This window comes from Tenrec ecaudatus, chromosome 18 (assembly GCF_050624435.1).
Source record: "Tenrec ecaudatus isolate mTenEca1 chromosome 18, mTenEca1.hap1, whole genome shotgun sequence".
In the NCBI taxonomy this organism is placed as follows: Eukaryota; Metazoa; Chordata; class Mammalia; order Afrosoricida; family Tenrecidae; genus Tenrec; species Tenrec ecaudatus.
In genome coordinates this window covers 3,512,583-3,539,574 of record NC_134547.1, presented here as the reverse complement: position 1 = coordinate 3,539,574, position 26,992 = coordinate 3,512,583, and the positions used below count along the sequence as shown (strand labels likewise).

General features: G+C 44.5%; 1 protein-coding gene and 1 non-coding gene across 2 annotated transcripts in view; both read left to right on the top strand.

Annotated features, from left to right (window-relative positions):
- LOC142432596 (leukocyte immunoglobulin-like receptor subfamily A member 6) overlaps window positions 1–26,992 on the top strand; it is a 74,307-nt gene that overhangs the window by 32,435 nt on the left and 14,880 nt on the right. The window contains 9 exon segments of the mRNA XM_075537823.1: window positions 1,685–1,728; window positions 1,812–1,847; window positions 2,042–2,317; window positions 5,055–5,333; window positions 7,187–7,237; window positions 8,235–8,288; window positions 8,427–8,545; window positions 8,547–8,616; window positions 26,662–26,940. Of these exon segments, the coding sequence (XP_075393938.1) occupies window positions 1,685–1,728; window positions 1,812–1,847; window positions 2,042–2,317; window positions 5,055–5,333; window positions 7,187–7,237; window positions 8,235–8,288; window positions 8,427–8,545; window positions 8,547–8,616; window positions 26,662–26,940 (1,208 nt within the window).
- Window positions 19,557–19,663, top strand: LOC142432852 (U6 spliceosomal RNA). Its single transcript, XR_012780955.1, has one exon. It is a non-coding gene; the product is annotated as a U6 spliceosomal RNA (small nuclear RNA).

Sequence of the window (26,992 nt, the reverse complement as noted above, 5' to 3'; positions counted from 1 at the left end):
GACTTGCACAGCACAAGATACACTGGAACCCGACCATGATTCCCCACGATGGCAAACCTCATGAGAAAATGAGCCGCTTCCAAAAGAAATTACAGTTGGATTAGCAACCTCCATGGGTTACCCTGATGATATACCACAAGCCCTGGTGACAATCACTTATAAGGGGATTAAGGTGGGGTGCAACACCTTATGAGGATCACAGGCTTAACCCAAGGGTAGGATATCTGTGGTATGGCCTATATCACCTTTTATCTTACAAGAGCTGAAAGAGAGAAACAAGCAGGAAAAAGGACCTAACTATCATCAAGGAAGAAGAGCCAGAGGGGAGCGCATCCTTTGGACGCTGTATTAGTCTGGGTTGACTAAAGAAACAAATTCATAGACACTCATATGTGTGTAATAGAGAACTTTATATCAAAGACTAATTGTAGATTGAGAAAATATCCCAGCCCAGTCCAGATCAAGTCCATAAGTCCAATATTAGTCCATATGTCTGATACCAGTCTATAATTTCCTCTTCAGATTCACGCAGCACATGCAATGACACTGAATACAGAAAGATCCCAGGCCAGTGGGTGGAAAGCCTTGTGGATCCAGTGGCATTGGAAGCATCTCAGCGCTGGCATGGGTCTCCATATGGCTCCTCCAACTCCAGTGCTCTGGGTCCACCCGGGGTCTCCATGTGGCTAGTCACCAGGAAGACAAGCAGAGTGTGTGGCCTGGCTTCCAGTGAGCAATTATCTCCATAGTGCCTCCAAATGAGGTCATCAAGCTGCAACCTGATTGACAGAGTAACTCCACCCCTTCACTCTTAATAGTCTCAAGTTGACACCAGATTATGTACCTACCACAGACCTATAGTCCCTGCCCTGAGAGCCTGCTAGACTCAGAGGACAAGTGATGCCAAGATATTTGGAGATCTCCAAGTGTTATGGGCCCCCAGAGCCAACAGGGAGAGAAAGCCCTCCACTAACTTAGGCCCTAAATTTGGACATCTGTCTCCTAAATTATGAGTGAATAAAGTTGGTTGTTAAGACCATCGACTTGTGGCATTTCTGTGATAGCATCACCAGGTAACTAGAAAACCATTCACTTAAACTCACTGCCCCCTGAGCTTCTCATGGGACCTTTCAAGTTTCTGTTGCTCATGTGATCTCCCACCGGTGATGCTTTAAACATACACAATGCTCAAGGCAGACATAGTTTACTTATGAAAATAAATTCTACCGGAGTCCAAAGAAGACTTCAGTGGACACTTTGGACTTAAGGCCTACCTGAAGATTACCTGAAGGCAATAGGTTTGAAGATTCATCTACTCTCAATGGCTGCAGGATTTCACTGAGTGATTCTCAAGAGTTTATTCAGCAATTTGCCCCATACGTTCCCAGGGCATAATGTTCATATTTCAGAATGTCGATGTTCAACCAGAAATGAGTTTCCAGTGAGGCAAACTATTGCCAGTTAGAGTACAGGTGTTGTCAACAGTATCACAGGTGTCGTGTCTTTCATCGCTTGGGTCCTGTGGGGTGGGGGTGTGGGAAGGAAGAGCTCTGACTCTTCTTATAAAAAAGGTCGATGTGAAAGTCCCACGGTGACCGATGCTGGGTGTCACCCACCACATCCTCTACATCTGCCTGTCCTGCTGGACCTGGCACTCTAAAACTCCTCCACATTTGCCTGGCAGGCTCTGTATTATGCCTTCCACACTTGCTGCCCTGCTCTGCCTCGGTGAGCTCCTGCTTGGAAGGAAGATGGAATCTAGAGGTTTGGGTGGGGGTGGGGCCGCCCATCTCATGATCCCTCTCTTACAGGGCTGTGTCTGAGCCAGATGACCAGCTCCAGGAAGCGTGAGTTCTTCTTTCAAAGCCTTGGGTGCCCTCTTCTCTGTTCAGATTAAGTCTCCTCCTGACGACAGCTGGCTTTCTGGACTCAAACCACTGGGTTTGAGGGCAGCAGCTTATTGGGAAGTAGGGTGGTGGTAGCTGGGAAGTGGGGTGGGGGGCGGGGTTATCTAAAACTCCAATCTCTGGTTCCCTTTCAGATACGCTCTTGAAACCCATCATTTGGGCCAAACCCAGTTTCATCATTCCCAAGGGAAGGCCAGTGACCATCTGGTGCCAGGGGGTTCCTGAGGCTGTTGAGTACCACTTGCTTTTCAAGGAACAACTTATTGCCTTGAAGAGACCGAAACCATGTGACAGGGTCATCTTCTCAATCTCGGCCATGATGCTACACCATGCAGGGCCTTACAGATGCATCTATCTGAGCGGGGAGCACTGGTCACAGCAAAGTGAACCCCTGGATCTGATCATAACCGGTAAGAGAAGACAAGGAACCCCCTCATCCTATTCCTTAGCTTTGCAGCCATTCCTTAGCCTGAATCCTGGCTGAAACTTGTCTTCATTCCCTCTGAGCTTTTAAAAGCCTGGATCAGGAAGTGAACCACTTCCTGAATGTATAGCGGAATCAACAGTGTGGTCTCCGTGGAAATTGTCTTCGGTCTGGTTTCCCAGAAAGATGTAGATGTACAGGAGTAGTATTACTAGGAAGTGTCCTCAAAAGCAAAATCTGTGTTATCTGAGTATCATCTACATATGAGTGAATGTTGAACTGTGAGGCATTCTTTAAAAGCATTTTGAAAATGATTTTACTGTGAATTTGGTGGAGGCTCGCAGAGTATGTCAGTTTTCCACTTAACAATCCACACACATTTTGTTTCCTATGCCTGGTGGCAATCCTCACTTTGGCAATTCTCAATTTGCTTTCATGTCTCAAATGGCTTACAAGAGTTTCTTCATATGCTTGTTGGCTCCCTGGGTGTCTATTTTGGGGTACTGCCTCTTCATGTCCTCTGCTTGTCTTTTATTGGATCGTTCATCTTGTGCTCGTTGAAGTTTGGCAGTTCTTTATAGATTCTAGAGGCTAGTCCCTTATCCAGGTTATCGTTGTCCAAATCGTTCCCAGCCAGTGGTTCTTGTTTTACTCTTTCGATGCACACAAGGGTCTTCGTTTTAGGAGGTCCCAGCCAGCTATTTTGTCTTCTGTTGTTTGTGAGCTTATTGTTACGTCTGATGGTACGTTTGTGCTGAGGCTATATGTAATCTTTAAGAAGCAGGCTGACGCATCTTCCTCCCAAGGAGCAGCTGGTGGATTCAAACCACCTACCTTTCAGTTAGCAATATCCACCACTGCTCCACCAGGGCTCCTCTATCCATGTGGAGCAGTGATTCTCAACCTTCCTCATACGATGACCCTTTAATACAGTGACTCATGTGGGTGACCCCCCAACCCTAAAATTATTTTTGTGTCTACTTCATCACTGTAATTTTGCTACTGTGATGAATCAGGTGACCCCTGGGAAAGGGTCGTTCAACACCCCCCCCCAAAGGGGTTGCAACCCACAGGTTGAGAATCGCTGATGTAGAGTGTGTCTTAAATGTAATGCCCCCTGAAATAAGAAAGGAGCACATGAAAGAAAGAAAGGAAGAAAAGAGCAGAGTAGACACCGAAAGACACAAGCACAAATGAGAGAAAGTAATGACACATGGAGATCACCAAGGAGTTCAAGAATGCCAAGGCTAAAGAAGCTGAGACAGAGATATTCCCCCAGAGCAGGCAGGTAGAGCCTTTCCCTGGAGCTGATGCCCTGCATTCAGATTTCCAGCCTCCTCATTAGAAGAAAACACACTTCAATTCTTTAAAGCCATCGGCTGGTGGTATATGTTCTCCTAGCATCCCTAAGCCCGACTGCTCCTTAGAGGCAAGGAGGACAATGCTTCATTCCATGTACTTTGGACATGTTGTCAGGAGACACCAGTCCCTGGAGAAGGATGTCATGCGTGACCAAGTGGAGGGACAGCGACAAAGAGGAAGGCCTTCAATGAGATGGGTAGACGTGGAGGCTGCGACAATGGGCTCAAGCATCAGAATAATTGTGAGGATGGCACAGGACTGGGCAATGTTTTGGTCTGTTGTGTTTAGGGTCACTGGGTCAGAACCAACTCGATGGCACCTAACAACAGCAACATCTCTAGAGAGGAGGCCTGGAGGTTCGGTTGGCACTCCTGAAAGTTTGGGGAAGCAGTTGCCTTCAGTCTTGAAAGAGAAGTTATTTCTTCCGTGACAAGGAAGAAGTCTAGGAAAGTCTAAGGGTTTATTTCCTGGTCTTAAGGGCAAAGAAGATGGGGCATTCTCTTCGTTTCTCAGTGCTGGTCTCACAGAAATACCGCAGGTCAGGGGTGGTTTTAACAAACAGAAACTTAGGTTCTCAAGTTTTAGGAGTGGCAAAAACCAACATAAGAGCATCAGCTCTAGAGAAAGACTGAGAGAGAGAGAGAGAACTCTATGTGATGGTCCTTGTATCTTCTCAGCTCTGGTCTTCAGTTCCTCAATGATCTTCATGTGCTGTGACATCTATCCCCCGCCCCCCATAGGTGCTTGCCTAATCTACTTCTTTTATATTTCAAAAGTGATTGACTTTTAAAACTATCCCTTAAGGTCTTCTTTGTACAACAGCAAGCAAAATAGAAGAGAGGCAGGAAGGAGGAAGAGAGAGAAAAAGAAAGGAAATATTTACCTTAATGAGAATATACGTGTCTTGAGCATGGTGCTCTCTTAAAGAACTCTCTATATGAGATCAGCTTGGCAAGGGCAACTTGAAAGACTCGATGAGGAGCCTAGGAGGCAGGGAGTCTAAGTCAATGGTGGTAGAATCACTTGGAAAAGGAAGGCAGTAATGTTTGCACAACTGAAAGAATGTAATCAATGTCGCCAAGTTGTACTTGTAGAAATTGTTACAATGATGTGTGATCGCGAATAACTTTACCTGCACCACCACCCCAAAAAAACCATGTGATTGGTTTAAGGTATCCCCTACCCTGACATGACCTCATTCTCACTACAAGGAAACCCCGGTTTCCAAACAGGGATCACATTCACTGGTTTCCGGGTAAGGATTCCAACACCTATTTGGGGAATGCCCTTCAGTACAGAACAGAGGTGTAAGAAGCAAGGTCAAAATGTACTGGACCTATCAGTCATCTTCTCTCACACAGGACTGTATGACACGCCTACGCTCTCAGTGCAGCCCAGAGCTCAGGTGACCTCAGGAGAGAATGTGACCTTCCACTGTCATCTGGAGTCTGCAACAAGCACATTCTTTCTGCTCAAGGAGGGAAGAGCAAATCCCCTGCAGCAAACATACGGGAAAAATGGAGCCGACTTCTCCATGAGCCCTGTGACACCAGCTCACAGAGGCACTTACAGATGCTTTGGATCTTACAACAACTTTGCCTGGTCTTTCCCCAGTGAGCCCATGAAGCTCCTTGTCGCAGGTGAGAAAACCCCAACATGCCCCATGTCCCCACTGGAGCCCTCAGAGAGCCAGAGCCAGTGATGAGAAAGGTGGGCAATGCTGTATTATCCACCACAAAAATTACCACGAATGCCCTCACAACATCCACTTTCGAGGAGCTACTTGGTCACTTGTGAGAAAGAATGCCAGACTGACAACACAAACTTGTTCTTTATTCGACAATTCACGGCCTTCTTGTTTCAAGTGATGGACTGCATCCCCACAATGCAACAACACTCCATCCCAGGCCTCCCTGTGTCCCTCTTTTTCATTCTCCCTTCTTTCTTATCCTTTCTGAACTTTGTCCTTTCGTAAATGCTGCCCTTTTGATCTCAAATGGTTGATTGCTCCCCAAAAAAGTGCATAAGGTCCCCCTAATAGACAGACCTGTTTAGGAGCCATGGTGGCATAGAGTTCACATGCTGGGCTGAGATCCACAAGGTCTGTAGTTCTAAACCACCATCTGCTCCTCGGGAGTAGACAGGGCTTTCTACTTTCATAAAAAGTTAGTCTTGGAAACTCACAGGGGCAGTTCTACCCTGTCCTATAGGGTTGCTATGAGTTAGTATTGACTCAATGGCAGTGCATTTGTTTGTTTGTTTGTTTTCTTTGAATAGACCTGCATAGCTGAAAATTGTTCACTATTTTTTCATTTCCATTTTCAAGGAAATTTTTTAAAGGCCTCTCAAACTTCTTCCAAGACAGAGCTGTTTGTTCTTCTGGCCATCTGTGCTATATTCATTTTTATTATTTTTTGCCAATCCCATCATTCAAATGCATAAATTCTTCTTTAGTCTTCTTTATTCCTTGTCCAGCATGTGAGGTAGCAGAAAATATTGTGGTTTGAATCAGGTACACATGAGTCTTCAAAATATCACCTTTGCTCTTTAATACATTAAAGAGGTCTTTTGTGTCAGATTCACCCAGTATAATATTACTATGTTGTCTGGTTTCTACACCGCTCCTTTCATGAACGTTGATGGTATAGTCAAAGAACAATCCTTAGCAATTCCAAAAAATGTTTTAAAAATCATAATAAAAGAGGGCCAGAGAGACAGGGTAGGAAAGGGCAACAATGGTGACTACATAGCTAAACCCCATAGAAGAGCCCATCTCATGGTGACCCAGATGTGTATCAGAGTATAGTTGTGCTCTATCAGGTTTGAATGGTTGAATTTTTTGAAGTACTCATAGAGCAGCAGGATTTTTTTCTGAAACACTCTTAAAAGGACTTGGACCTCTGATCTTTAGCCTCACAGTCCAGTGAACTCACTGTTTGTACCACTGAAGACTCCAACCCAGCAGCTGTTGAGACAACTCCAGCTCATGGTGACTTCATGTGTGTCAGAGTAAAACTGTGTTCCAAATGGCTTTCAACAGCCAATCTGTCAGAAGTCGATTTCCAAGATATTCTTCTAAGGTACCTACAGGTGGAGTCCTACCTTTTCGTTCGGTGACATTGGATGCAGTCCCTTTGATGGAGCTAGAGATCAGGGCCTACAGCTTGACGTCTGGATTAAACCTCATAACACTCACTTGCTGCCATTGAGTCAATCCCGACTCATAGTAGAGCTTCCCTTGGGGGCCTCCAAGACTAAACTCTTCATGGGAGTAGAAAGTTGCTTCTTTCTCTTACAGAGCAGCTGGTGGTTTCAAACTACTGACCTTGGGGTTCGTAGCCCAACTTGTAACCACCACGCTACCAGGTCTCCCCAGCCTTTAAGTAGTCATGTATCTGGACTATTAATACCACCCGGGGACACTAATAGATGGGTAGACCAGAAGAGACTCAAACCTGCTGCTCTTTTATTTCCTGTCGTCATCGATTGCCAGGATCTATTGAAAACACCAGTCCTGGGCCGACAGAGACCACCTTTACTGACGGTGAGTAACTGATACCTCTAAGTTCAAGAGAACGGTTATAGCCTCCCAAAACGTGACAAAAATGTTAGTCATTGAACACATCCATTGAGCTGCCAGCATGTGCCAGGCACTATGGCTTTATCAGTCAATCAAACAGACAAACATTTTTGCATCTGTATTACTTATATTGTAGCAGGAGATAGGTCATCATCAAGTCAAGATAAGTGAGTGAACTACAAAGCACATATGGACATGATAATATGGAAGAAAGCAAAGCAGACCAGGGTCAAGGTGGCAGAGAGTGCCACTTGGGGAGGGGCAGATAGCAATTGTTAACAGGTCTATCAAGGTTGACTCCATGGAGGGGGAGGCATCCGAATAAACACTTGAAGGAGTTAGAGGAGTTTGTCCTATGCCTATTTGGAAAAAGAAAGCTTCCAAACATAGAAAGGAAGATGCTCAGTGTGATAAATGACACCGAGGGGCAGGGGGATTCGGAAATTACATCAGAGAGGTTACCTCACGTCGTTTCCAGATGGTGGGGCTGGTACGGGTGATGATAGGGGTGAGAGATAGTAGCTTATGTGGGATGTTGGGTGGGGGTAGGGTGCTAACTCATGATGGATGGTGAATTGGGGGCCTGGTAATAGCTCATTTAGGACCTTGGTAAGCTCGGTTAGGACCATTGACAAATGGTAAGACTATGAATTGTTCGATTTATGAAGATGAAGAAGAAGAAGAAGAAATAATGATTTCATAAAGAAAATGAGATTTGGATAGGAGATGTGGCATGCATGAAGACACACAACAGATTAGCTAGAGCTCAGTTCATTCTTACTCTTACATATCTTTCGGTTCTTCTATCCCACCTGGCAGAGGAAGTCACTGGGGCTCAAAGTGTGGGATGGGGTCCTTGGAAATGTATAGGCTATCATGGAGTGTATCCTAGAGAAGAAGATGGGATGGAGGAGTGCAATGCCATCTTCTTTTCTCATTTCTCCACTTTCCTGACTATCAGAAAAAGACTCGTGGAACCTCTGCCCTTCCACCACAGAGACAAGATTACGTAAAGGTAAGTAAGTATGGATTGTTGGCTCTAAAGAAAGGACTTGGGAAAGAAGCGTGATTTGGAGAAGAGAAGGGGAAGGGGTGGTGGTGAGCTGGTGTATGTATGGTCTCATTGAAGATGACTCTGTTCTTCTGACCCCAGAATTTTCATCCTGGGACTTCACTGCCCAGAATCTCTTTCGAATTGGAATAGCCATTCTCATCCTCATGGCCATCGTCGGGCTGCTGGTGGAGAGCTGGCTCAGCAGGAAGAAGACTCAAGCAGAGCTCACCGAGGTTTCAAACTGGGAGCCAACGAGAAGGTTCAGAGCACAGAGGCCACTCAACAGGAGGCAATGGCTGCAGATAGAGCTGAAGGCTGATCCTTGAGCTGGGGTTATGTGAGTTCTGTGTTGGACTCATGAAGGTGGGAGTTATTGCAGGAAACAGGGGATAAAGGAGGGAGAGAGGCATGAATGCTGGTCAACTGTTTGTTATAAAGGTTTCTTGGGAACACAAAACACTTTAATTTCGCTCTTCTTTTTTAAAAAATAATCTTATCAGGGGCTCTTACAGCTCTTATAGCATCAATTGTACCAAGCATATTTGTACGTATGTTGCCATCATCGTTTTCTAAACATTTATTTTCTATTTGAGTCCTTGGTATCAGCTCCTCTTTTTCCCTTCCCTCCCCTGACTTTCATTTTGTTTCTGCGTGGACGGGACTTGAAAGTTCCTCAAGCGAGGTAGGTCTGAAAAGGCTATCTTTCCTCCAGGTGGCTAGGTAGTAAGCAAACTCTCAGTACCTCTATTGCTAATGAAGGATCCCTGTGTGGGGCAGACGGTTCGCGTGTTCAGCTGCTAACTGAAGGGTTGGAAGTTACCGTGCAACTGGCGGTTCCTGAGGAGAAAGTCTTGGTAATCCAATACCCCCAAATCAGCCAGAACACAGGTCTACTCTGACACCATGAGATTGCCATGTGCTGGATACATACACATGCACGCACACATCTAGCATATGTGCACACACACTGCCATTGAGTTGACTTCTACTCAAAGTAAAGTGACTCTCTATAGGACTTCTGAGATTGTAAATCTTTTCTTTAGATTTTGTTTTATTATTATTATTAGTTTGGATTTAATACATTAATACATACAGCATATTATTCCATATAAATCTTTAAGGGCTTTAAAGGAGCAGATAGCCTCCCCCATTATTCTCCGACAGAGCAGTTGTAGTGCCAACCTTAGTTAGCAATTCAGTGCTTCCACCAACACTGCCAGGTCTACACACACACAGACACATACATGCATGTGCACACGCGCGCTCATATATAAACACCCACACACACTTGATTCCTACTTATGTTAGGTGCCATCGAGTTGGTTCCCCTGGAGAAAGACCTAGCGATTTGTTCCCATAAAGATCACAATCTAGAAAGCTCTCTGGAGAAGTTCTACTCTGGCTCATCACCATGAGTCAGCATTGGCTCAATGGCCCGCAACAACAACTACACTCACTGGTCACGGAGCTGGAGACCAAGCTCCTTGGACTATGACCCACACTACTAGCAGTCTCTACTTTTTCCTCCTCAACTCACAGGAAGCTGGTTTGGCTCTCCACCCTTCGGACATGTTGGCGGTGGCAAACACTGATGAGCTTTCTGGCACCTGAAGCGGCTGTGTCCAAACCCTTATCTTTATTCATCTGTCAGTTGTCTTCAACACTTGACCACATCCTCCAAGAAACAGTCGCAGACTTCCTCTGCAACCCTCTTCTCACTTTTCTGACATTTCCTACGCCATCCTATGCTATGAGAGTGGCATACCATAAAATTAGTCATTTTGAGGTTAGCAATGTCATTGATTGAACCCGTTCACTGTGGAGTTAGTTCAAAGCATCCACTTTAGCTACTCACCAAAAGTTCTCAACATCTCCAAAGGAAGCAGTTAGTCCCCCACATCTCCCCAGGCCCTGGAAGTCACCAATTACATTTTCTATCTCTGTTCTGGATATTTCATCAAAGCAGAACCCTAAAATATGGCTGTTTTAGGTACCCAGTGCTACCAAAACAGAAATTCCACATGTGGGCGGCTTTAATGAACAGAAATCTATTTCTTCTCTATCTAGGAGGCCAGGGTCAAAATCCAGAGCCTCGGTCATTAGGGAAGACTCTCTCAGCGGTGGGGGAAACTCCTGAACACTTTCAACTTCTATTCTTAGTGATCTCCACGTGGCCTCAGTTGCTCCCCACTTGTGCTTGCTGCTTCTAAGCCTCACCAGCTCTTTTTAGATCTCAGAATTGATTGGTTTAAAAAGCACCTTCCAGAATCCATCACCAACAGACAGGTGCTCATCTATGTTTGCTGCAGCTGTTTCCATAACAGCAAAAATCGTGAAAACAACCCAAAGTTCAATTTATAGAGGAATGGATAAGCGAACTTTAGTACATTCCTACATGGAATATCATGCATCGATAAAAAAAATTTTTTAAAGAAGATTGCTCTCTAAAAGACCGCAAGACATGGAAAAAACTAGAGGACATTATGCTGAGCAAAGTCAGTCAATCTTATCAAGACAAATGTTTCGTGACACCATTATTGTAAGAAGAGAAAAAAATGGAGGAAAAGAAAAGTGGTTTTCACATGACAGGAGAGACTTTGGAGCCAGGGCAAAGGATGAGGGCAGGGAGAGGGCAGGGACAGGAAATTATCAAGAGAGGGAAGAAGGATGGGAAGGGGGGGAAAGAGAGAACCATATTTATGGGGGATTTGATTGGATATTGTTACCAATTTCATTTTATGAGATGGGCTGTCCAGCTCCATAGAATATGTTTTTTTAAACCCAACATAAATTAAAAATTGATTAAACTGCGAGTGAAAGCTCACAGCCGTAAAACCTCTTGAGATTCCTTTCCCCTCAGATGTAAATATTGGTCTGAGTGGTTAATAAAGGAGAAAAAGTCAAACTGCCGTAGACTTCTGGGAGCCTTTAGTGACATACAAAATCGTTTCAAACATATACAAAAATAAAACAAAATAATTTCATTGATAGTCTTGTGAGCACCATAGAGATAACCCTGTTTCCAGATGGAATGACCTCCACAGGTCTAGGGGTTAGGATGCCCATCACAGGGACCTTTTGTGTCGGACTTCATTCACTACAGTTTCCCAGATTCACCCATGTGGTAACATGTATCAGCACTTCACTCCATTCTGTGGGTGAATGGAATGACATTCCACTGTATGGAGATATCACATTTCATTTATTCATTCATGCATGGTACATTTTATTCAGAAAGTGTTGTAAGTGGGCAGTATAGAAATTGGATACCCCAAATTGGGGAGATAATGGCATGAAGTGGTTGACTTACAAACTTTCATAGGTGGGGGAATATATTCATAGAATTAAGGTGTAGGTGTTACTGAACTAGAATTGTTGGGTTAAAGAATTGTGTAGAGGCGCCAGGTTGGCAAGGGTGGATTGAGATAGTTAAGGTTTATTGTGCCAACTTGGCCGATAAACACATGTGGGATCAATTGAAGAGTGGAGAGATAAATAACTCAGCGAGCCTCACCTTTCTAGTTCTCGGGTCTCTTGCTTTCTGATGATCGGACCAGGATGCAGCTCTACCCTAGACAGTTCCCTGCTTCAGCTGGCAAGGCTCACTTCCTGCAAGATATCCCTGAGGAGAAGCCACATGGACCTACCCCGATGCAGCCCTGGGAGCTGGAGCAGCCATGTGGGGACCCCTGCCAGCGTTGAGATGCTTGCACATTCACTGATTCTGCTTTCCTCCTGCAGTTGGTGTCATTGGGTGTGTTTTGTGAAACTGAGGAGGGCTTTGTAGATTGGTGTCAGACATATGGGCTAATGTTGGACTAATGGGCTTGGGCAGCACTAGGTTGGGAGGCTTTCTTAATGTACACTTACCCTTTTTATAAAACTGTCTTATCCATATGAGTTTCTGTGGATTTGTTTCTCTAGTTGACCCAGGCTCACCCAGAGAGGGGCCCAATCTGTTATCTGTGCTATGTCTAAGCCTGCAATCATTCTTGGGGAAGGGAGAGAAAGATAGTGTGTCTGACTGGGTTGTCTAGAGAAACAAAACCAGTGACACTCATCAATGTAGAAGAAAGAGCTTTAAATCAAGAAGTAATTGTACAAGTATATTAAGATGGTGTTCCAGCCCAGTCCAACTCCAGTCCGTAGGTCTGATGCTAGTCAGAACCCTCTCAGATGCATGTCGTGCCAGTACAAGGAAACAGACAGGTGAAGCAGGAAGATCACAGTGCTGGTGGGTCCAGAATCACTTGGATTCCATGTCAATGGGAACATGGCAGGGCACCAACAGCTCCCAGGGCCACCGGCCCACATGGAGCCACCGCTGGAGACAGACACAGAACATAAGCACGTAGGGAAGTGACAGGTAAGAGGGATAGAGAGGTTCCCGTGTCTCTTTTGTAAAAAAAGGCAACACCCTCAAGGAGGCATGAGCAGGCTCTGACCTGCACTTTCACACAGGTTCAAGTTCACATAAAATCTAACCATCTCAAATGGGTCCATACAGATGTGTGGGTGGTACCATTTTTAGGGGAGGGTGTGTGTGTGTGTGTGTGTGTGTGTGTGTGTGTGTGTGTTTGTGTGTGTATGGAGGGCATATGGTTTAACTAAACTTGACTAAAATATTCTGGATTTTCTACAAAAATAAAATCATATGTAATATATTGAGGTTGTTTTTCTTTTAGTTATTGTTGAAACTACTACTATTTCTTACTTATCAACTAACTCATCCAACATTTTGAATTTATGACTGTGTTAGTCTGGGTTGACTAGAGAAACAAATCCAGGGATACTCATTTATGTATAAGAAAGAGCTTTGTACCAAAGACTAATTATATATTAAGAAAATATTCCAGCCCAGCCCTGATCAAGTCCATAAATATGATATTATCCCATATGTCCGATACCAGTTCATAAATTCTTCTTTAAACTCACATAGCACATGCAATGATGTGAACCCAGGAAGATCACAGGCCAGTGGGTGGAAAGCCTTGTGGCTCCAGTGGCAGTGGAAACATCTCAGCACTGGCAGGGGTTTCCACATGGCTCCTCCAGCTCCAGAGCTCTGACTGCCTTCAGCATAGCTCCATGTGACTTCTCAACAGGAATGTGTAGAGCAGAGAGAGAGTGTGTGTTTCTGGCCTCCAGGGAGGAAAAAAGGGAGTTTCCAGAATCCTCAGGAGAAGGCCATGCCAAGACAGATTCATCATTGGCTATGATTTGATTGACAGGCTAGACTCCATCCCTTTTCTCCAATTAACAGGAGATTATGTAACTGCCACGATGACAATAACAAAGACTCTAGTATCCAACTAGTTTACACCTTAACAACATGCATCTGATAGTAGCTGACACTGAGGTGTGAGGCAAGAGTGCTGCTGGTGCTGACAGTTAAGGCCATACATCCAACTGGCTGGACCATGGCTCAGAGTGCTTTGGCAGTTGCGTGATGATAAAATGTGACAGTGATGTAATGAGGCCATCTGGCTATGATACAGTCATATAATCATCCTCCATTTTGAGATATGATGTGGTCATCCTCCAGGTTTCTATAATGCCAGTGTTCTCATAGCATTGTCTTTGGAATCTGACTGTGTTGCTAACTAAGGAATAAATGAATATACTCCGCTACCACATCGGGGTTCTTGAAAACACAGGGAAGGGACGAGTCAGTAAAGCACCAATGAAGCACACAATATTCCTCTGGTTCCTTGAGGCTTCCTCACCCCCCACTATCATGGCCCTTTCCTATCTTTACTGCAGGTTATACCAGAGCATGTGCACAGGCACATAAGAACTCATGACACATGGAATGGAGGAACAGGAATGGGAACAGTGATACCAGGGTAGGGGGAAGATGAAGAGAGGAGGAGAGGAAGGGGGAACTGATCGCAATAATTGACACGTAACCACACACGCTCCTCCAGGGGGACAAATAACAGAAACCATGGGGAAAGGGAGACAGTAATCAGTATAAGATCTGAAAAGAATAATAATTTATAATTTGTCAAGGAGTCACAAGAGAGGGGGTGGGGGGAAAGGAGCTGATACCAAGGGCTCAATAGAAAGTAAATGTCTAGAAAATAAATGATGGTAACATATGTACAAATATGCTTGATACAATTGATGTATGGATGGTTATAAGAGCTGTAAGAGTCCCCAGTAAAATCATCTTTAAAAAAGAAAACCATATTGTTGTTAGATGCCATAACATCAATGCTGATGCATAGCGACCCAATGCACCACAGAATACAACACTTCCCCACACCATCCTCATAATTGTTCCTATGCTTGAGTCCCTTGTTGCAGCTGCCATGTCAATTCATCTCATTGAAGGCCTTCCTCCTTTTCACTGCCCCTCTCCTCTACCAAGCATGATATCTTTCTCCACCAGTTGGTCACTCCAAATAATGTCTAGAGCAGAAGTTCTCAATCTGTGGGTCGTGACCCATTTGGGGGGTCAAACAACCCTTTCACAGGGGTCGCCTAAGACTATTGGAAAACACATATTTCCAATGGTCTTAGGAACTGAGACACCGCTCCTCTGTCTCCAGGCAGCTCCGTCCACATGCAGATATAGCCGTATACAGTACCTGGCATGAAGACTGTTACCCATGCTACCCTATGCTTCAAGACAAAATTTCATTTATTTGTCATTAGAAATAAATATTTCACAATCTATAATAGCATATTGTTTTGTGATGGATCACTATGCCTTAATTATGTTCAATTTGTAACAATGAAAATACATCCTGCCTATCAGATATTTACATTATGATTCATAACTGTAGCAAAAGTACAGTTAGGAAGTGACAATAAAATAATTTTATGGTTGGGGGTCACCACAACATGAGGAAATGTTTTAAAGGGTCGTGGCATTAGGAAGGTTGAGAACCACTGGTCTAGAGAATGTAAGACAGCGCAGTCTCATCCTCCTTGCCTCTAGGAGCACTCTGGTTGTACTTCTTCCAATACAGATCTATTTATCCTATTAGCAGTCCATGGTATTTTCAACATTCTTCTCCAGCACCACAATTCAAATGCATCGATTCTTCTTCAGTCTTCTTTATTCAATGTCCAACATTCACATGCGTATGAAGTAATGGAAAATACTCTGGCTTGGGTCAGGCACACCTTAGTACTCAAAGTAGCATCCTTGGTTTTCAATATTCTAAAGAGGTCTTGTGAAGCAGATTTACCCAATGCAATGTGTCATTTGATCTCTTGACTGCTGCTTCCATGAACATTGATTTTAGATCCAAGCAAAACAAAATCCTTGACAACTTCCACCTTTTCTCTATTTATCTTGATATTACCTAGTGGTCCAGTTGTGAGGATTTTGGTCTTCTTTACATTACGTCCTAATCCATACTGAAGGCTACAATCCTAGATCTGCTTCAGCAAGAGCTTCAAGTCCTCCTCGCTTTCAGCAAACAAGGTTGTGCCATCATACCGAGATGGTGCTATTACTCCAGGCACATTGCTAATCATTAGCACTACCGATAGTCCTCATTCTATGATGTATTTGAGGTCTGAACTCACTTACCCCTAAGCTTCCTATCTGACCTTTCAAGTTGCTGTTGTCAATTTTATTCCATATAGACATATTTTTTAAAAAACAAGATTGTCAAGACAAGCGTTCTTTACTAAATAAGCTAACGGTGGTGTCATGGATCATTGACTGGGTGGGACCATGCAAATAAGACGCTTGAAGTCCACCAAGGGGGATCAGATAGCCTGCTGATAATGGAAATAAGTGTATGAACTCTTCATGGGATTGGGACTATGAAAATAAGATGTATGGAACCCTAATGAGATGATTGGTCCGTTTTTTCCATCCTACTAGGCCTAAAGTGACCCATCCCAGAGGTGGGAGAAGGGGACCTTTATAACATCAAGAATGAAGAGCTCTACTCAAACACTCCCTCAATGCATGAATACCTTCTTTTATTAAATTGGAACTCTATGATGCTCACTCTCCCAACACAACGGCTGGAGCCAAAGTGGGTGAACAAGTAAATGTGGTGAAGAAAGCTGATGGTGCCCGGCTATCAAAAGAGATAGTGACTGGGGTCTTAAAGGCTTGAAGATAAACAAGCGGCCATCTAGCTCAGAAGCAACAAAGTCCACATGGAAGAACGCACCAGCCTGTGTGATCGAGTGGTCCCAAAGGGATCAGTTACCAGGCATCAAAGAACAAAAAAGTATATCATTGACTGCACACCTCCATGATAGGATCGCTGAAGACAAATGGGTGCATAAGCAAATGTGGTGAAGAAAGCTGATTGTGCCCGGCTATCAAAAGAGATAGTGTCTGGGGTCTTAAAGGCTTGAAGGTGAACAAGCGGCCATCTAGCTCAGAAGCAAATAAGCCCACATGGAAGAAGCATACCGGCCAGTGCGATCACGAGGTGCCCAAGGGACCAGGTATAAGGCATCATGCAAAAAAAAAAAGATATAAGTGTGTGTATGTATGTGTATATGTATATATGTATGTGTATATATGTATATATATATATCATATTAAATGAAGGGGGAAGTGCAGAGTGGAGACCCAAGGCCCAAGTGTCGGCCAATGGAGATCCCCTCATAGAGAGGAGATGGGTTAATTAGGGTGTGAGGTAGTATCGATGAAGAACACAGCTTTCCCCCAGATCCTGGATGCTTCCTCCCCCCAACTACCATGATCCGAATTCTACCTTGCAGGGCTGGATAGGACAGAGGCTGTACACTGGTACATATGAGGGTTGGAGGTACAGGGAATCCAGGGTGGATGATACCTTCAGGACCAAGGGTGTGAGGGACGATGCTGGGAGAGTGGAGGGTGAGTGGGTTGGAAAGGGGGAACTGATTACAAGGATCCACATGTGACATCTTCCCTGGGAGAGGGACAGCAGAGAAGTGGGGAAGGGAGACTCCGGATAGGGCAAGATATGACAAAATAACGATGTATAAATTACCAAGGGCATATGAGGGAGGGGGGAATGGGGAGGGAGGGGGGGAAAAAAGAGGACCTGATGCAAGGGGCTTAAGTGGAGAGCAAATGCCTTGAGAATGATTGGGGCAGGGAATGTATGGATGTGCTTTATACAATTGATGTATGTATATGTATGAACTGTGAAAAGAATTGTATCAGCCCCAATAAATTGTTAAAATAAAAAAAATTTTTAAAAAAAGAATGAAGAGCTGGAGGTGGGGCGTGTCCTATGAAGCTAGCATCCCTGCACAGAATGCCTCCTCTATTCAGGAGACAGAGAGAGATCATGTTAACACCACAAACGGTGCAACACAGTTAAAAGAGGTGACTGAGAATTAGCAGCATCAGAACCAGGAGACCAGCATGTTTGGGGCAATATGGACTTCCCAGACAATGGAGCGAGGCAGCTCCAGTGGGTGTGTGGACCCACTGGGTGAGAGAACTGGGAGCCTGAGGCAGAATAAAGGCCAGGCCCTAGTATGGAGAGAAGGAGAATCCAACCCCACACGAGTCCAAGGTCAATTGCCACAAGGTCAGACATACCTTCATCCTTATTCCAACCTCCATCATTCCTTCCAGGACACACGACTTCTCTACTGCTGTTCTTGACAGTCTCATCATCTTGCTGTGATTCCTCTGTTCTATCTCATGGTCCTTGTGGTAGTTACGTAATTTCATATCCACTTGAAGATATATACTACTGTCGGTGTGGTATTCAACCTGTTGGTCAAGTCACAGCCGCTTGTGGATGGGGTCTTCTCATAAGAAGGGTCCTGGGAACCTCCCCTTCTCTCTCTGCCTTCACTTTCCTGATGGCTGACCCTGATGGTGGCCAGAGCCCTGGAGATGCATCTACCACCATTGGATCCACAAGACTTTGCACCCATCAACCTGTGATCTTCCTGCATTGTGCATTACTGCTTGTGACTGTGTGAGTCTGAAGAGGGACTTATGAACTAGTACTGGACTTATGGACTTGAGTTGGACTGGGCTGGGATGTTTTCTTGATATATAATTACTCCTTGATATAAAGCTCTTTCTTACACATATATGAGTGTCACTGAATTTGTTTCTCTAGTCAAACCAGCCTAACACAGTCTCCTTGCCTTGACCTGTGGTCTGGGCCTTTTCTCTGTTCCATGGTCTCTGTATCTCAGCCTCTGGTGCCTCTGCTCTTGGCCTCCACCACTTCAGAGATCTCGAATATTCTCCACTGCTGATTATTCTTCTTCGGTGATACCTGGGACTTTTCTCTGCGTCTGCTTCTGAGATGGCTCATCGTTATAGCCAGAAGAGTGGAAACTAAAATGGGCAGATCCCTGTTATTAGTGTGACACGTCGTTTCTTTGCATAGTCCCCACCCAATCATGTGGCAGGTGTTATAGAAACATAGGCAGAAGAGGCAGCTGAAGACATTTCAGGGAAGGTCTTGCATGATCCCTGTGAGAGGGCCCAGAGGCTCACTTGGCTCTCAGTGTGAACAGAGAGACGCCCTTGGCAGTATTGTCTCCTACTATTGTTCTGAGAATTTGATAAGATGTTGCCTAAAGGTGACTTGTCCTTTAGCCGACTTCCAGGGTCTGGTGCCAGCACACGCTTTGTTCCTGGGAGATGGGCGTGACCACCTGAGGTGAGGTGAGTCTGAGTCTGAGGGTCAGCTGGGGGAAACTAACACAGGGAAATAGGACGAGGACTCTATTCCCTAACTTATCACAGAGGGAATCTGGAAAGCTGGTATTCCACAGTAGGAAAGCCTCCACTTTGGTAAATTAGAGGTCAAGTCCAAGTACATGATCTTGCTTTAAATAGCATTCCCACAGATTCTCCCCTAACAGCTATGCCACCTTAAAGTGAGTACATGGTTAATGTTATCTTCCTATAGAAGTATACAACCTTATGCTATCTCTGCCTGGCAGGTCACCCAACGCCCTATACCTTCCCGCAATGCAGGTATTAGGTTTCCTCACCTGTGAGCTCAGGAACCTTAATGTAGATACTATCAACTTCGTGATCCATGTAACTACTGACTAGGCATATCTTAAGGCTACCTATAAATGTCCCAAGATAGTAAACATGCCCTCTCTTCTCCCACTTCCACATGGACCATCAAGAGGGGCTGAGGTGAGCATGCTGCTATACAATGTGTCTGACTCCTTTATTTAGTTTACTCTCTCTTCTACTCTCCTATCTTCTATGACTTTACTATAATTTTTGTATGCTTTTATATAATTTTTAAAAAGAAAAAAATTTCAGTGCTCACTTTGGCAGCACATATACTAAAATTGGAACAATACGGAGAAGATCGGCAAGGCCCCTGTAAAAGGATGACACACAAATTCATGAAACGTTCCCTGTTTTAAAAAAAGAAAGAAACTAACTCATTTGTGTTAGTCATTTAACCTGGTGTCAATGGAAGGATTAAGAGTGATGGGGTGGAGTCTAGGCTGTCAATCTGGGGATAGCCAATGAGACGTCTGTGGGCATGGCCTTCTGAGAATTCTGGGAAATCTGGGACTTCCTCCTTGGAGGCAGGAAACACTGCTCTCTCTCCGCTACTCCCTGGGAGACATTGCAGAAAACAAGCTACATGGACGCAACCAGACCTCGGAAGCTGGAGAAGCCACAGAGAGAACCCTGCCAGCACTGAGATGCTTACAATGCCTCTCGACCCAAAGACTTTCTACATCACTGGCGTGTGATCATCCTGCATTTGGCTTCATTGCATGTGTTTCCTGAGTCTGAAGAGGACTTTATGGATTGGTGTCGGACATATAGGATAATAGCGAACTTTTGGCCTTGGACTGGACTGGGTTGTGATGTTTCCTCAATCTTATATATAAACTGCTCTTATATATAAATTGCTCTTATATATAAAACTCTCTCTTATATACATATGTGCATTTATGAATTTGTTTCTGTAATGTACCCAGACTAACACATCATTTTAAATGTGATTTAATCTTAGAGGTGTACTATATGTGAATACAGTATCAAGAAAATTACTTATAAAAAAAAACCAAAAAAATGTGACCAACAGTGACCATAGGTGAAGGAGAAAGAATTGTTGCTTAGGGAAGTATTGAGTTTAGGTTAATAGTGGTGGAATAATTTGGAAAAAGATATCAACAGTGGTTGTACAACACCAAGAGTATAATCTATGGTGCTGAATTATACATGTAGAAGTTGTAGGATTGGAGAATGTTTTGTTGTGCATATTTTTGCCACGATTCAGAAAAAAAATAATGACATGAATCACACTGAGTACAAGGAAGAAGAAAATGTTCTATAATTGAATGTGGTAATCATTGTACAACTCTTCTGGATATGATTGAATTATTGAATTTTATGATATGTGGATGAAGTCCAATAAAACTGCATACATATATATATATATTCACATATATATATTTCACTTCATCACAGGCAGAAACCTGCCAGAGAAAGAAAACTTAAGTTGTATGAGTCTCTAATAAAATGTTTAAAAAAATAAATTTTAAAAAAAGAAAGAAAACTTAAAAACAAAATCTTTCCCTTAAAATGTGGAATAGGGACGTATAGGACTATACCCTGTCGAAAGCAAAATCCTTGAAAGTTCTCTTGAGCTTTTCCAGTGATTTATTTTAGGGACATAGCTGAATGGATTTTGAGCTCTCAATTGATCACAGCCTTAGTACAAGAACAATTAGTTCTTGTAACATGGTCCTGGCCGGTACTCACTCCCAGGGGGAGAGATGGCTCATGACCAGGTGCTTGTTTCATTCTGCTGTACGGTCTCCTGAGAACTGACTCAATGGCACCTAACAACAACAACATGATTTTGTAGCAATTTTGTGGTTATTTTTAAGTTTTATTGGTATATTTCACATACCTTATATGTCAATAGTTTAAATATATTAAACAGAGTTGTGCAATCACCATCTTGGTCATTTGAGAACATTTTCTTCATTCTTGTACCCACTATTACTAGCTCCCCCCTACCTCCTCTACCATAACCCTAAAGGAACTGGTTATTGTCTCATTAGATTTGCCTAACCTGGATTTCATATCAAGAAAATTACCGTATATACTCGTGTATAAGCCGAGTTTTTCAGCACATTTTTATGCAGTTTTTGTGGTAAAATTAGGTGCCTCGGCTGATATTCAGGTCGACCTATACTCGAGTATATATGGTATACAAAAACCATTAATGGCAACAAAATAAAACACAGGAAAAAAATTGATCCACAGGAAAACAGAAGACAATAGAAACTACAACAAATTTAAAATAGGTCAAAGGGGGGGAAATTATGATATGTTCCATTTGAACCTCGCTGCATATACAGTAACCCATATTCCAATACACTCCGTCTGTGGGAAAAACTATTCATATCCCTGGTCAATGGTCTGAGGGAACTCCATAGAGGCTTAATCAGAATGGGCATTCTGCGAACAGATTCTAGACTTCCACTATGCTTCTGCAAAACGGATGCTCAGAATTTAAGCTCTAATACAGCTCCCTCCTCTGACCTTGGATTTTATTATTTAACAATCTCTGGATCGAGTAGACTGGTGTGTCCCTTTGTGTGGACTTAGCTGACACTTCACTTCGATGATGGCTTGTTGGGATGCTACTCTGTCTGATAGCTGAGCACCATCTGATATCTTCAGCACACTTTGTAGTAATAGGATTTTCTTTATTTACTCTCATGTGTATGTGTGTACATATATGTGTAGCAATATTTTTATTTACCCTCATGTGTACCTGTATGTATAAGATTTATAATATGTGTGTGTGTGTGTGTGTCCCTATAGGACAGAGCAGAACTTCCCCCTTGGGGTTTCTGAAACTTCGAATCTTTATGAGATCAGAAAGCCTCATCTTTCTCCCACAGAGCAGCTGATCAGTTGGAACTGCTACCTTTGTGGTCACCTCTCAATGTGTAGCCCCTGATGGTCCCAGGGCTCCAAACTCACTGCCATTTTGACTCACGTGAATCTAGAGGACAGGGTAGAACAGCCCCTGTGGGTTTCTAAGACTGTAGGCAAACTGCTCACTTAAAAGTTAGTAGGCCAACACCTAACCACCACACCATCAGGACTTGTGTGTGTGTGTACACATGGCAATCTGCTCCCATAAAGATTGAAAGTCGGTTTCTACTTTGTAACATGTGGAGTCGAAATCAACTCTCCAGCAACCAAGAACATGGGGTGGGGATTAGGAGTCCCTGGGAGGCACCAGTGTTTAATTACCGAACTACCACCCCAAAGGTTAGCAGTTCAAACCCACCCAGAGACCCCCGGGAACATCACAGCCATTAAAGTCTGACTCCGATGCCCTCAGGGTTCCCTCCACAACAGCTGGTTTGGTTTTGGGTTTGAGAGGGCTCACATGGGCATGACCCTCCCCCCTTCCCCTTTCTGGCTGGGCTCTCCCAGCAAGAGGCATTTGAGTACACTTTATCACTTCAACTGTACAAGTACCCTATGTGGACGATATGATCGTTAATAAGGAAATTCTAGAGATTAGAACATGGACCTTGATAAGGGGGACTAGACTTCCTCAAACTCACCCGTTTGGACTCCACCCTCCGTCTCAACAGATGGGACGTGCCACCCTGAAACACAATGCTCTTCTTCTTCCTGCAGGGGTACAGAAGGCGCAGAACCGCCACACGCGCCCTCTGTGTCTCCCGAGTCACCATCTTCCCATCGGTCTGCACCTCAGTGGTCAGGTGGGAACAACAGGATGTCTTCAAGACTCACTAGGCTGCTGTACCTCTGTGAGTTACAAGAGGGGCGGTGGGAGAGGGAAGTATCCAGGGCAAGAACATGGGATTTGAGGGATGGTGTGTGGGAGGGATTGGGGGGCAGAGAAAGGATGAAGTTAACCTCGCGTCCTCTCTCTTCCAGGGCTGTGTCTGGGCATAACGGGCGTGTTTCTCCAGTGTGAGTATTTGAACAAGGCTCGAGGGAAGCTCTACTTCCCCTTCTCTCAATGCAGAGATGGCTCCTTGGGTGGTAGAAACAATTTGCCCTCAGTACCAGGTCACGGTTGGGGGTTGCACCTCATCTCTTGATGCCACAGAAGAAAAACCTGCGGAAATGTACTTCCATAAAGGTTAAAAAACTCCTACTCACTCCCCTCCCAAAAAATTGCCATTGATTCCATTCAGACTCACGGTGAGCCTGCAGGGTGGACTAGAACTGCCTCGTAGAGTCTCCCAGGCTGTAATCTCTACAGCCATGATGACAATCTTTAGGGAAACAGACTCCCACAATCCCCCCACCCGCCCCAATAAGAGTGTTGTCATTCCTCCTGAGGTGCCTTCAAGTCAATGCTGACTCACAGTGACCCTGTGTTCATCAGAAGCCATGACGGGTCAGCTGGTTTGGTTTGGGGGTTGAGGGCCTCACATGGGTGTGACCCTCCCCCCTTTCTGGCTGGGCTCTCCCAGCAAGAGGCATTTGAGTACACTTTATCACTTCAACTGTACAAGTTCCCTGTGTGGACGAGAGGATCGTTAACAGGGAAATTCCAGCCATGAGAACACTGAGTTTGAAAAGGGGGACAAGACTTCCTCAAAGTCACCCGTTTGGACTCCTGCCTGTCCTGTCTTGTGCCCGCCTCACCGTCTTTCTGTGTCAATCCATCTCACTGGGGGCTCTTCCTCAATTTTTTACTGACCCCCTCTTGTGAGATCCAGCCCACGTCCAGATGTATCCTAAGGGATGGTTGGGTAATAGAAAGGAAGAAATTAAGAGACAGACAAAAATTTGGCATCAGAAACCAGACCTGTGTGAGAGAGAGAGAGAATGTATTCTTACACCACCTTATAAAGTCTTGAGGCTTGCAAGCCCCCTATTTACAGGTAACCACAGGTAACCTGTAACTGCAAGCCTCCTAATTACAGGTAGCCTAAATACATATGTAACAAAGTGGGCAGTACCCTAACTCTAGAGGTCCCTGAGCAGGTAACAGGGAGTGACTGTCCCCTGAGCAGGGAGAGCAATAGCAACATGTCTGCTCCTGTAGTTAAAGCTGCCAGCCCGATAGCAATCAACCATGTGCTTGTAAAAGGTCACTTTAAGGCAGCACTGTCATGGGAGGATATTGTGAGGATGATTTTTTTAATAATTTTATTGGGGGCTCTTACAGCTCTTATCACAATCCATCCATCCATCCATTGTGTCAAGCACATTTGTACATATGTTGCCATCATCATTTTCAAAACATTTGCTTTCTACTTGAGCCCTTGGTCTCAGCTCATTTTCCTCCTCCCCATCCTCCCTCATGAACATTGATAATTTATCTTTTTTTTTTCATGTCTTATACCCACTGTCTCCCTTCACCCACTTCTCTGTTGTTTGTCCCCCAGGGAGTAGATTATATATCGATCATTGTGATCAATATCCCCTTTCTCCTCCCACCTTCCCCCTACCCTCCTGTGATCAATACTTTCATTATTGGTACTGAGTAGTTTATCTGTCTTAGATTCCCTGTGTTTCCAACTCTTATCCATACCTGTGTACATGCTCTGGTCTAGCTGGATTTGTAAATTAGAATTGAGGACATGATAGTGGGGTAGGGAGATAGTTTAGTTAAAGAACTAGAGGAAAGTTGTATGTTTCATCAGTGCAATACTGCACCCTGACTGGCTCATCTCTTCCTTGTGACCCTTCTGTGAGGGAATGTCCAATTGTCTACAGATGGGCTTTGGGTCTCCACTCCGCCCTCCCCCTCATTCACATTGATATGATTTTTTGTTCTGGATCTTTGATGCCTGATACCTGATCCCCTTAACACCTCAATCACACAGACTGCTGTGCTTCTTCCAAGGTGGGTTTCCCGCTATCTTCTAAGGAGCATGCTGACTGTGCTTTTTCCAACATAGATCAGATGGTCCTTCTAGCAAGTCCATGATATGTCTAACATTCTTCCCCAGTACTGTAACTCAAAAGCATCCATTCTTCATTCGTCCTGGTTCACAATCCAGTTTTTACGCGTGTGTGAGACTCACCTTAGTCTTCAAGACCGCTCCCTTGCTTTTCTTTAGCACTTTAAAGACGTCTTTTGCAACAAGTTTGGCCAAAATGCAATATATATGTCATTTGGTTTTCTAGCTGCTGCTTCCGTGAGAGTTGAAAAGCCTATTGGACAGGTCTATGCTGCCTTATAGGAATGATGAATAGTCATTTGCAAGCAGTTAAGTTTGGCATATATTTGGGGGACACAACGGAAGAGATCCTTCTGTTTCCCACAGAATGACAGTGTTTGGTGAAGAATATTGAAAGCCCTCTGGGCTGCCAAAAGAACAAACCAACCTGTCTCGCAAGAAGCGCAGCCAGAATGCTGTGCTCCGTCTCACATACACTGTGAGCTGTGTGGTCGGAGCTGTCAGTCCCTGAAAGGCGACGTCGTGCTTGGTAAAGTAGATGGGCAAGGGAAAGAGAGGAAGACTCTTGACAAGGATGGATCGGTGCCATGGCAGCAACCATGGACTCAAACATTAAAAGGGTACGGATGGCACAGGACCGGGCAGCATTTCCCTCCATCGTCCACAGGGTCACTAGGAGTTGGAACAGACTCGATGGCACCTCACGACAGCAACACCATGGGTTGGAATCCACTTTGCAGCAACACAGCAATGACACACTCTGCTTAGCATCTCCTCCTCGTGAGGACAAAGGTGGTCATTTCTCAGAAAGATGTAGGGTACCAGCCCCCACACTCAAATGGGTCCAAGGAGGGGGTGTGTCATTGAGGGGTAAAAATAAAGAGACATCAGACAAGATAAAGTATGTAATTGCTCAACTCTTGGACGACCATGATTTCAGCAGCCAGTTCCACCCAGAGAGAGAGAATATATTTCCAATCACGATATATATATATATATATATATATATATGACATGCAAGTCCCACCCCCTGATTACAGGTAACCACATATGTTACAGGAAGGGGCTGTACAATAGGCATATGCATGACAGGAAGGGGATGAGCTAGTGGTATACATGCAATAGAAAGAGGATGTTCTAAGGGTACACATGTGACAAGATGGGCGGACCCTGGATTCAATAAGGCAACCCAACCCTGGTCCTCCTTGGGTTGACTTGACCTTGTCTTTGGACTCTCCTTCTGGGGAACAATCCACTATCCTTATCAACATAGAGTGGTCCCTACTTAGGGTGAGACAGACTATAGAGTCTGATTGCTCTAGATGACTGATACCTTCAGGGAAATAACCTCTAAGCAGCTGACCTCCAAGTGTACAGTCATTTACTATGTGTTATATAATATAGAGGGGACAACCTGGGGGGGGGGAACTTTCTGTATCCCACAGGAAGACCCTAAGTAACTCCACTTCCTATTGCTTTCCAGTGGACCTCCCCATACCAACCATCAGTAGAAAACCGATCATCCTCTTGGGCCAGCCGGTGACCATTGAGTGCCAGGTGTCTCATGAAGTCAGCCTGTGGCGCCTGGAGAAAAAAGAAAGCCCTCACTTCCGGTACCAGAAGGTACCATCCAGTCCACAGAGTAAAGTGAACTTCACCATCTCCTCCGTGACCCCCGGCATGGCAGGAAATTACTGCTGCCGGTGCAACAAGCAGAAGTTCTGGTCTCAATGCAGCATGTTTGTGGAGCTAGAAGTGGCAGGTGAGTGGGATACCAAGAGCCTTACCTGCCAGCACCTGGAGCATGACGTGTT